The sequence below is a fragment of the Bos taurus genome, chromosome 6 (assembly GCF_002263795.3).
Source record: "Bos taurus isolate L1 Dominette 01449 registration number 42190680 breed Hereford chromosome 6, ARS-UCD2.0, whole genome shotgun sequence".
NCBI lineage: Eukaryota > Metazoa > Chordata > Mammalia > Artiodactyla > Bovidae > Bos > Bos taurus.
In genome coordinates, this window is record NC_037333.1 from 105,302,521 (window position 1) to 105,314,543 (window position 12,023).

Below are 12,023 nucleotides of genomic sequence, written 5' to 3' on the forward strand. Positions count from 1 at the left end.
CTTCTCTCCTGAGTTCCCTACTCTCACCAGGGCTGTGATCCCACAGCCAGGGCGGTCCCAGGGCTGTGATCCCTCCTTGATCAGCAACAAAGGGGCCCAGAACACTCGTGTACAACCAGATGACTGCTTTGAAGGAGGGCATTTTACCTCCCTTTCTAACTGCTTCTGAGATGGAAAAACCCTAAGAGATGGGGTTTAATCACAGCTCTTTCCCCTCCTCAGATGTAGCCGGGGCCCTCTGAGCATCGCTGACTGTTGCCATGATATGATGTGTGTACTATAAAGCAGAGACATTACTTTGCCAACAAAGGTCTGTCTAGTCAAAGCTTTGGTTTTTCCAGTAGTCATGTATGGATGTGAGACTTGGACTATAAAGAAAGCTGAGCAGCGAAGAATTGATGCTTTTGAACAGTAATGTTGGAGAAGACTCCTGAGAGTCCCATGGACTGCAAGGAGATCCAACCAGTCAATCTTAAAGGAAATAAGTCCTGAATATTCATTGGAAGAACTGATGCTGAAACTGAAACTCCAATATTTGGCAACCTGATGCAAAGAACTGACTCATTGGAAAAGACCCTGATGCTGGGAAAGATTAAAGGTGGGAGGAGAAGGGGATGACAGAGGATGAGATGGTTGGATGGCATCACTGACTCGATGGACTCGAGTTTAAGTAAACTCCAGGAGTTGGTGGTGATGGACAGGGAAGCCTGACGTGCTATGGTCCACGGGGTCGCAGAGTTGGTCATGACCGAGCGATTGAACTGAACTGAACTAACTGCTCCTGGGATGGAAATCTAAGAGATGGGGTTTAATCACAGCTCTTTCCCCTCCTCAGATGCAGCCAGAGCCCTCTGAGCATCACTGACTGCTGCCACCACAAGACATGTTTCATCAGAGAAAGGAACACACAGTTCTCAGGACCCCTGAGTCCTTTCCACAGGGCAGCGACCCACCAGGCCTTACCGGGAGTCTTGCCCCACGCAGCCTGGGAACCCAGACAGAACCTGTGAGCAACGGGATGCATTGGGACTTGGCCCGCCCCATCTGGGGCAGCAAGCAGCCTTGCCAGGAGCCTGTGAGCACTGGGGCTCTCCAGCGCCCCACAGACGAACGCTGTGACAAGCGGGCCTGCTCAGGTGATTCGATTCTGATGCAGCTCCAACTCGAGCCACAGGATCACCTGGGTGCGCCTTAAAAGTACCGAGCCCTCAGAGCTTCTTACGGTCTCTGACGGCACCCCGACGGGGCTGGCCAGGCATCAAGCCCTTTATGGAAATGTCCAGATGACCTGAACGTGCACTAGGGTTGAGAAGAGCTGATTTAACTCCAGCCCAGTTCCTGGGCTCACCCGCAGCCTGATGTTGGCACCAAACACCCCTCGGGATTCACAAGCTAGCTACACAAGGCCTAAGGAGGCAGATGGCCTGGCCTGGCCCCTGCCTCACGGGCACGGTCATCAGGAAAGCCATGAGCCCATGAAAGCCACCAGCTCACAGACTGTGGGGTGCACACACACTGCAGGGTCAGGCAGCTGGCAACCCACAGCCTGAGGGAGGGATTGGGCCCCCGGGGAATAATCCCAGCCTGGTCTACACCCAGGCCGCGGGGCCCAGGCGTGTCCCAGAGCCTGTCTGCGTGGCCCGAAAGCAGCTGAGCGAGCAGGGCGTGAGGAGGTGCTGACGTGTGGCCCCAGGGCTCAGCCGCAGGACAGGGAGCCGCTTGAAGCCTTGCTGTGGAGGCCCCTCCCTTGAAAGCATGGCTCACCCAGGGCTGCCAGGGCAGGTGAGGGCGACCCTGAGCACCCGACCCCGCAGCAGAAGCAAGCCCGTGGGCAGCAAGGGGGTCAGAGCGGGGCCCTGAGACACAGGAGTTCCCAGTCTGGCTGCGATTTCCTGAGATGCCACCATCTCCAGGGCTGAGGGAGGGAGAAGGCACGGCCCCACCTGGACGGGACACTCAGGGCAGATGCTGGTGGCCAGCTGGCCTGGGTGAGCCGTCCCGATGAGACGAGGATGGGAGGCAGGGAAGGGGGGTCTTCCCCAATGCCCTCCAGTATCGCTCCCTGCTGCCCACACCTCGGGCCTCTGCCCCTCAGGGTTCCACAGGCTTCTCCAAGTCCATGTCCGCTTCCAAGTTCCCACTCCCCACCACTGGCTGGTGCCCACCCTGCCCTAACCACATGGGACAAGTGCCTCCCCACTGATTCTCACATTCACACCCTGCACACCATCCCAGCCCAGCTCCAAGGCCAGCTAGGCTCCCCACAACTGCGGCCACACTCCGCCACATGCCTTGTCTCAAGGCTCAGCATCTTCCTCATCCTGCCTGATGTGGGGGACACAGCTGGTGGGCTCCTAACCGAGGAAGGCTGAGCCCCTTGGGACAAAGGAGCCCCGAGAGCAGGGGCCAGGGCTTTCATAACAGCTCAAGGGGATCTCAGCGCCTGGCTTCTCATCTCTGCTAAACTCACATCCCCAAAGCAACCCATGTCCTGCCGTTCCACTGGACCTCCACCTCGCCTCAGCTGCCCCTTCTCCGGCAGGACACCCACCTCCCCTCCGGCCAGCCCTTGCAGGCCAAGCTGCTCCGTGGCCCGGCCTTACCTTGATGACCCGCAGGGGTTTGCTGGGGTTGTTTTTGTCCAGGTAGTTGATGTAGCCAGACAGGGAGATGCTGAGGAGGTGGTCCTTCTGCCACAAGCAGCCCAGCTGCTGGTCCAGGACGTTGGAGCCCATGGTAAACGTGTTGACGACAGAGTTCACGTTGACGTCCCAGATTTTCGAGGTTTTGTCTCCGGAAGCAGAGAGCAAGCGGGTGCTATCAGGACTCCAGCTGATCTACTCCAACAAATGGTGGTCACGGGTCAGAGCATTCCACCGGGGGGGAAGAGACTCAGACACCGGAGCTGTGTCTACAGCCCCGGTGCCTGAGCAGGGATGACAGCCTGGGAGGTGGTGGAACACTCAGGGCAAGGACAGGACGAGCATCCCGGCCACAGGCCTCTGTGGGCTACGGCACCCTGTCCCGCGTGACCTTGAAGGTCTCTGCCAGTGCCCCCACTCCTGACCCCTCATCTCAAGCTTCCAACTTCAACCCGCATATGGATGATGACAAACGCAGACAGGCCCCACCATAAGCACAGAGCAAGCCATGAACACGGGCCTATACTCACAGCGTAAATGCCGCCGTCATGAGCCTTGCTTCCTCCCAGCGCACACACTTTCTCTCCTGTCTTCCCATCATAGATGAAGATCTTTCAGGAAATACAAACATGTGAATCACGTACGTGTGTATGAACACACGGATCCTGTGTAGGTGTGTATGCCCGGCCGTCAGCACACTGACTGAGCTCCTCCCACTCATCCCCGCTCCACCATCAAAAGGGTTGGCAACTGTGACTTTAAAGGAATTCATCAAAACTGGATGAATTTGGAGTGCCTTTTAAAGGAGACTGACAGAGAGATGGGGCTATCACGCTTTGAGGACACAGTCTCAAACTGAGTCGCATCCTGGGAGGAGGAGGGAGGGAGCTGCCCGTTGAGACCAGCTTCACTGAGTCTGTCTGTTTTGAACAACCAGAGGCCTAAGAGATGAACGAATGCTCCCCACTCCCCACCTCCCTGGTCCTGGACCTTACCTGGCCGTCGGCGCTGGCCGTGGCAAATCTGTTGCCGTCGGGAGAGAATCGCACGCAGTTGACGAAGCGGCCGTGGTCCTGTAGGAAAAGGGACGGTTAACCAGGGACAGGCAGTTCAGGAAAGCTCTCTACGAGCTCTGAGGCCCACGACCACCATGCATGCGAATGCCAGTCCACGGGAGCCCTCTGAGCTTGGCAGGAGCCCTGAGCGGACACGCCAAGAAGTCTGGCTCAGCCCCCAGCCTCGGCAGGGCCCATCTCTGCCTGCCAGGCCTCCCTGTTGTGACATACACACTCCCCAACCTCTGCAGACAGAAACGCCGCCCTCCCTCCGGCTCTTAAGTCCGCTCAAGCTCAGAACCCCTATGCTTAGTGAGGCTGGAACTGTAAGGCCTCGTTCCTGAGTCCTCGGAGCCTGGCCCGGGGCCCAGCACACAGCAGACGCTCATCTGGGCATTTGCTGAATGAACTGAGGTTTCAAAGAAATTAAACAGCGGCGATGACCTTCCTGGCAATAAGAGTCTGAGGAGATGTGACTTCCAGCGGTGATTCCATTACCTAAAGGAGTAAATGAAGTCGTTCTTTCCTGGGTCAATAAGGGTCTGCATCAGAAAGTGATCCTCTGAAAACCCCACAAGCCATCAATCTGAAGCCTGCCCCGTGCCAGCACGCATGAAGCAACAAGTGTCGTCAGTTCTCCTAAAGGTGCACGGGTCACCTGCCCCCGTGGCCACAGACGCCCCAACTGCAGGAAAAGCAATTTGACTCAATGCAAATCCCAGCTCCTACCAAGGTAAACCACCGACAGTTTTAAAGCCTGAGCTGCTGGGTTGGAAGGAGCTGCACGTGTTTGTGTATAAAGTTTATGGGTTGACTTGTCCTGAAGAGATGACTTCAAATCCCAGGACCTGTGAATGTGACCTCACTGGAAACAGGGTCTTTATGTGTGTAGTCAAGGTAAGATGACGCCCCTGAGGGTGGGTAGGCCCTGACCCAACACCACGGGGGTCCTCGTTGGGGGAGGGAATTCTGGACTCAGAGCAGACACTGGGGGACCACGTTGAAAGTTGTTGCTGAACCACAAAAGACGCCGGGATTCTTGGCCTCCGGAGAAGAATTCAATCCGGGCCAGAGATGAGGCTTGATCGCTCAGAGCTTTTGTGTAATAGAGTTTTATTAAAGTATAAAAGAGACAGACAAAGCTTCTGACATCAACATCAGAAGGGGGTCAGAAAGAGTACCCCCTCACTAGTGTTAGCAATGGAGGTATATACTTTTAATCAGTTATTACAGTGAATCAAAAGAATGTCTGGAGGTTGTGACTAGACCCACTCCCATAATTTACATTTTAAGATAACAGGATTAGCCAGGTTTTTTTTCCAGAAACTGTCCTCAAGCAGGATACATTATTGTTATATAATGCTAAGGAATGTAGAGGGGAAAAAAGTTTGTCCGTTTCTCCTCCTTGAGAATTCCAGACCCCTCTTCTCTTTGGGGACCCCTGGACTTATCAACCTGCCTAGGAACTGACTCAACATGAAGATGGGGGCAGAGACAGGGTTATGCACCCCCCTCCCCAGGATGGCCTGTGTTGCCTTTTTTGTTTATCACGTCCACTTATCCTGCTTCTCAGGCCAACCTTTCCGGCTCTCAGGCTTGCGTTCTGAGCTAGTTGGAGAACGGCCGTCTCCCAGCGGCCTCACGATCCATTAAAATGAACGAACTTTCCAAACTGGGCCCTCTGACTGCCCTTCCCCACGACCGCGGCTCTGTCACCCCACCACCTTGAGACCCCCTTGGGAGCCTCGGGTACCCTTCTTTCCCCAGGGGACAACCAGGCTCCAAGCGGCCCAGGTTCTGGGAACCCAGGTCTCCGGTTTCCCGTGCAGAGCTCTGGCTCTCGGCCCTGGACAGGAGGCAGGCAGGCCGGCTGGCTGGTTGAGCGGGGAGCCCGGGGTTCAGATCCTTAACTCCCCAGGCCCATGGCCAGCGGCCTGCTGTCCCCAGGGCTGCGAGGTAGCCTGCTGGGTGGCGAGGGCTCCCGGACTCTGTTCCTGGGGTAGTTCAGGACGAGTGCTGGGAGGGCATCTCTCAGTCCTCCCAGAACCACCCCATGGGGATGGGAGGATGGACAGGCAGAAGCGGCTCCTCCTGCACGAGGTCAGGAAAAACGACCCAACAGCTGCTCTGCACGCCTGCCCACAAGTCTGGTCCTCTCGTCCGCACCTCTACTGGCTGACCCTGCCCTGCTGTTCTGGGTTCCTGGGTGGTGAGATGGTCAAGGGACGGGGGTAGGCCAGCCCCCCTGGGTCCCTGTGACTGACCCGGCATGCCAAGAGTGCCCCGTGGTGGAGCAGATCATGGGGCCAAAGTAGGGACTATGCTGGGGGGAGTGAGGAACACGCTATGAGCCAGTGGGACCCTGGGTCACCCTGCAATGCCAGCTCGTTCAACTCCGGGTACCGTGGTTCCTTGGGACAACAGGACTAACCCCTCACACACCCAGCTCAGAGGTCAGCACAGTCACCAGGCCTCCCCCCTGCCTGCCACCCTCAACACCCCTGGCCCTACAGGGACGTCACAGACGTGGATCTGTCTGTCATCCCACCCCTGAACCAGGCAGGCTGCCGGGCAGGAGTCAAACTGGACAGGGCAGACATCCCTCCGCCCGGGGACCAGGCGCTGTGGCTTTAGAAAGTCTCCCCGTCAGCTTTTCCTGCCACTGGAGCCAAGAGCCCAGATGAGTGGAAGACTGATGTCTGCTCCTGAAAATAGCCAATTTAAAGGGAGGAACAGTGAGCAGACCATTAACCAGAAAAAAAAGGGAGTGGCTAAAAATAGCCAGTTTCACGGGGAGAGGAGGCCAGAGGACAAAGGACCAACGGGCTGGGGGAAACATCATGGAGGGTTCAGAAGACGGAGCTGGGCTCGGGGGCCCCGGACCCTCTAAGGTCCTGGAGGGGCGGTAACGTCCTGCAGGTCCCGGGGGTGCGGGCTGCCCAGCCTCAGGCGCGGCCAAGCCAGAGCTCTGACTGGGGCAGTGCCAATGGACCCTCCCGAGAAGCTCCCCACAATTACCCCCGCCCACCCTGCTATTACCTGTGCCCCATCATTACCTCCCCCACTGTCATCGTACCCATCGTTATCCCCCCATCACTGCTGCTCCCCATCACCCCTCCCCGCCACGACTGAGAAACCCGAGACGGGAGCCACCAGCAGTAATTAGGTAATGCACTGAGTCCAGTCACTGACAGGGACACAGAGCCCCTGGGCTCCACTGAACTGACCAGCCCATCAGCTCGGGTGTCCCCAGAGCCCGCCCTGGCTTCACCGGCCTTGGTGGGGTCCTGCCGGGGGACTCCTACCTGCACATTGAAACCCTGGATCATCTGCTCCTGATCCCATGTCACAGGCTTGCAAAGGAACCAAACAGCTCAGATTCCTGGGCCCAGTGCCCCCACACTCCCTGAGGGCAGCAGATGCCTCCGTGGTCAGCACCCCAGGAGTGGGTGTCCATCCTGATCTGGAAGGCTACCTTGCCCCCTTCAGCCCACCGCCCCTCCCAAACCTGGCTCTCTCTTCCTCTGCAAGGTCAGGACCCTCTGTCAAGTGCCTGGAGGGGCAGCGCCACGTTTCTCCCCTGCCTCTCCAGTCGCCCTGCAGACCTGCCCAGAGTGACCACTGGACCTGATGGGAGAATCAAAAGGCTCCTTCGAACCCTCCTTAGGCTACTGACCATCCGCGGAGCTTGGCTGGGTCACCCCCTGCCCCACTGACCTTCCGGCATGACCCCCATGGACACGTACACAGCTTTCTGAAAAGCTGGCATGAGGGTGTGGTGGTTAAGGACACCTCAGGTCACCTGTGTGCCCAGGCCAGGGCCAGTGCAGAGCAGGCACCTGAGACACACTTGAATGCAAAGCTGTTTCCTGCCCTGTCCTAAGGACACAGGACATCACAACAGCCCGGAAACCTCACACATTCAAGCGCAAAATTTATGTGTCTAGGAAGGTGATACTTGCATCGCAGTAGACGGAGGCTCTAGAAGGAAGGGCAGCTCCTCCCACGGGGTGATGTGTGAGACACTCAGGTGCCAGACTATGCAGCCCACCTGGGCGAAGGGAAGCCAGGCATCCCCTCCTCAGCCAGGGTGTGCTCTGCTCTCAGAGGCCTGGGGAGACACGGGCAGTTTCCAGTCCCAGATCACACAGCCACAGTCTGTGTGATGACAAGCGGGCCTGGGGCAAAGAAGGCCCCCAACGCTTCCTGCTCTGAGCCATCATTTCATCAGGCACACATACTATGGAATGGACCATGGACACAGTCACAGAGGTGTCTGCTCCAGGAGTGCCCACCTGCCCACCCGACGGAGGAGGAAGTAGAGGCTGGAGAAGCATGGAAACTCACCAAGGCCACAGGTGGCCAGGTGCAGACACACAGGTGAGCTAGAGATGCTTAGTGGGCCTGTGACCCCACATCCAGATGCACCTAGCCCAGGGATGCCCTCAGCAGGAAGAAGACCCCATAGGAGAGGCAGGGATGGGCAAGGGCCACCTGTCCTCTTTTCAGGCCACCTGGAGGGCCTCAAAGGGGAATCTAAAGCCCTGGGCACAGGACACTGCTGCCCACGGCCTCTGTCCCACAGCCGGTCCCCTGGACTCTGATGTCACTTCCCCAGGTGGGCTGGGGTCAATTTCAGGGGGAATTGGAATTGCAGCACCTCCACCTGGTGCCCTGCAGCCTCTCAGCCCATTTCAGGTTCAGACAAACAAGGATGGCAGGCCGGGCGGGAACCTGGACCGTCTGGCTACAGTTGGGCATGACTCAGCTTTGTCTCCACTCTTGCTCTGCCAACAGGAGGAGGTGGTTTAAACAAACTCTGAACAAGAAGGAAAAACAACAGGACCCCTGTGCTCAGGCCGGCAAGGTGACGCGTGGCCACCCAACGTGTTCTGTAACACTGCTTTCCTTCCACCCGGGTCCAAGCCTCCTGGGAGTTGATCTGAACACCAGTTACTCCTTTTTGAGGCAGCAACTTGAACTTGACCCCTCTGGGCTCCTCACACCCACCCCTTACCCCACAGCCCTAAACATGGCCAAGAGGAAGATGGCAGGAGCTGGAACGTGGACCAATGGGCAGCCCTCACGTTACAGATTTACTCTGGGGCCATGAGGGTCGAGGCCAGGTACACACGGAGGAGTCACAAGCTGACCTTGCTGTCAGCCCCTTAGGAGGCATTTTAGGAGGGCATGAGGGACCCCGAGCGTCCTCCTATCCTTTCTGTTCAAGGCCAACTGAGCCTCTCAGAATCTTCTCCAGCAGAAGCCCAACAGCTAGCTGCTCATGGACACTCACGTGTCCACCAGCGCCTCTCCTTTCGCCCCAGCCCTGGGGAACATGAACGAGGGCTTTCCTCACCCTGTTACCAGGGGGTGCTCAGGGGCAGGGCCAGCCCGCCGGCTGTAGAGCTGGCCAGCTGCGGTGCTGGGCTGCCACCCAGGACCCCATCCTTGGTCCGCAGCCCCTTCTGATCCCTGCTAGGTCCTTACACAGAAGACCTGGGGACAAGCTGTGTGCCCACCCTGGAGACAGATGTTGGCCGGGGCCACGGGGCGAGGGTGGTACTCCCAGATGAGAAAGGAGCATGGAAAGGGGAAGAACCTTCAGCCAGGTCCCCAGGTGAGCGATCATTTCATCAGGCACATGTACGGTGGAACGGACACATACATACTACAGAAGGAAGACTGGCAGGGGTGAGGAGCACAGGCTCGGGTCAAGTCTGGAAAGAATCCTGGGTCCACTTACCCCCCGCCGCCACTGAGCTGCTGGGTCTAACCCACGTCTGCAAAGAGCAACTAAATCCTTGGGTGGGTTGCGGGGGGCGCGGTGGGGGTGGTTGGAAAGAAGCCCTGTCCACCCACAGCTCAGCCAAGTAAAAACAAACACAACGAGTGTGCGGGGCGTGGGGAGCTGGGCGGGCTAGCTCCACAGGGATGAGCTGGGAAAGCCTCTGGTTGCCACGGAAACCTCCCCTCCTTCCTCCGCTGGGCACCGTGCAGGAAGCCTGGCTACTTGACTCAGCATGACTCATCCGTGCTCCAGAGCACCTTATCCTGCTCAGGAAACATGACCTTGAACACCACCCCACCACGACCAGCAGCCCCGGGGGCCAGCCTCTGGGAGGTGCTGGGGGTGTTGGGAGGGACTCCAGGTTGCCCACCCCGAAGGGCAGAGGAGCCGTGCCCACTGTGCCTCCCAGGCAGCCAGCCAGAGACCCTCCTCAGGGGCCCTGGGATAAAACTGACCCCGCTTCACCACCAACAGGGAACCTGGAGAAGCCCCTCTGCAGCCGGGCCGAGACCCATGTCCAGAAATGCTGCCCACGGCCTGGATCCTGTCCCCGGGACGCCCCAGGGGCCCACCAAGAACCCTCACCACCGTCGGGCCACGCCCTGCCCGCTCTTCATGACTCACCGCGTCATCATCAGAGTTTACAGACTCCTCAGCGAGCCACTAATATTCTGGACACGTCCCTGGACCTTGGCCAAGCCCAGCTCGGCCGCCTCCAGGGAACACAGCCAGCAGTAAAGGGCTGAGTGTCCTCCACTCTGCAGCTCAGCGAGGTCATGTCCACCTCTACACCAGGGCTGGCGGCCTTGCAGTGTTTTCACACGAGTCGCTGGGAGAGCAGGTCTGGAACCACGACTGCCCGTGGGTGGTCCGTGAGACTCACCGGTGGGCTGTCCGCAGCCAGGTGCCCTTCCTTCTATACTCAGACCCCTGGGGTGGGAAACGAGCCTTGGGGCCGCTCTGGGCCTGGGGAGGGCACTGCGCGCAGCCCAACCCCATGGCTAAAATGCTCTCACGCCCGTGTCCCACGCCCACCTTGCAGATGGATGAAGTGAGGCTGAGGGAGGGTCAGGCCCACGTGCAAAGCCTCGGGGACCGAGGCCCTGCAGTCGTTCCTACAGAAGGCTGTGTGGTTCCACTCAGCGTTTAGAGCACGCCCTACAGGCAGAGCACCCAACTCTGCTCACCACGTGCCACCTTACCGGTGTGACCCTGCCCTCATCCATCTCCCAGGAGGCGCCGGAGGGAACAGACCCAGACATCCCTGGAGCTCACGTCCTATGCCACACTGGTGGCTCAGTGGGCCTCACACTGGCACAACCAGAGGGCAGGCTGCCTCGGGCCTGGGCTCCCCTAACAGGGCCTCTTCGGGCCAGGATACTCGCCTGGTCAGAGATGTGCCCCCCGCCCAGTACACACACAGTCCCAGGGTACACCTGCTCCCCGCCCACCCCCGAGTGCTGGAACCATGACCCAGCGAACCTGGCATGAACTCTGTGCACGCATGACCTTCTGCCACCAGCATCTAACAGGTCTAGATTCCGCTGGCTTCACGCCTAAGCCACAAAGCTCCCCCTAAAACTACCCTCCAAAGACGCTCACTTACGCTGATCGTGAACTTGAACTTGAACGGTGGCCCCTCAAAGAATGCAGCACAGTTGTCATCACTGCCAGTCACCAGGCGGTACGGCCGGCTCTGCTTGATGTCCACGCTGTTGATGACTTTGTTGTGGCCCGTGATCTCACCCACGGAGGAGCCGCTGTCCCACAGGAAGACAGCTCCGAACCTTCACCAACGAGAGGAGCCACAGGAGAGAAAGGTCAGGCCTTGCCAGGTCACTGGGACGGGCAGCTGTGTCGCTAGCGACCAGGGGTAGGGATGCCGGCGGGGGGGCAGCCCCGCTCATGATCACGCATCACACGTACTCCCCGAAAGAACCAACACACCAGCACCCTGGCTTCATCTGAAATGCGGGAGAGCTAGTGGGAGCGGCCCCGAGGGCCCTCGGGAAGGGACCAGGTGACCGTGTCTTACAGCACAGACTCAAGGAGCCCCCCACGTGAAGACGCCTCAGAAGCACCAGCCAGGCCAATGGCTCAGGCCTGGTTCACCAGTCTCACGGCCGTTTTAATGAGGGGGTGGGGGAAGTGATGGGGGGTGGTGGTTGGTGGTGGGAACCAGGAAACATACCAGGCCCCAGCCCCTGCTCGAAATGAGACGCCGCCATGCAGTCAGCGGGCAGTCGGCAGTCTATGAAAATGTGCTGTTTGTACTGCGAGCTATGACTCAGTGAAGAAGGAATTAAGAACAGGGATGACGTAAGAGATAATGGAAGGATGAATACCTATCAAGATACCCGTTAAAAGAAAGCCTGAGTAAGGGAAATGGAGACAAGTTCAAAGTGCTGGACAGCAGCAGCGGGGCTGAGGACAGAACCCTGCCTGCGCCTGGAGCCAGACACCTAGAGCAAGGTCCTGACCCTGCTGGTCAGCGGCCCTGTGAGGGCAAGCAGCCGCCCAGGGCCACCTGCCCAG

General features: G+C 58.5%; 1 protein-coding gene across 3 annotated transcripts in view; it reads right to left on the reverse strand.

The window, feature by feature from the left end:
• Positions 1-12,023, reverse strand: part of WDR1 (WD repeat domain 1) — a 41,880-nt gene that overhangs the window by 11,663 nt on the left and 18,194 nt on the right. For all 3 annotated transcript variants that reach the window (XM_059887560.1, XM_059887561.1, NM_001046346.2), the window contains 4 exon segments: positions 11,095-11,275; positions 3,638-3,715; positions 3,173-3,253; positions 2,604-2,837 (listed from right to left, as the gene is read on the reverse strand). In XM_059887560.1, the coding sequence (XP_059743543.1) occupies positions 2,604-2,837; positions 3,173-3,253; positions 3,638-3,715; positions 11,095-11,275 (574 nt within the window).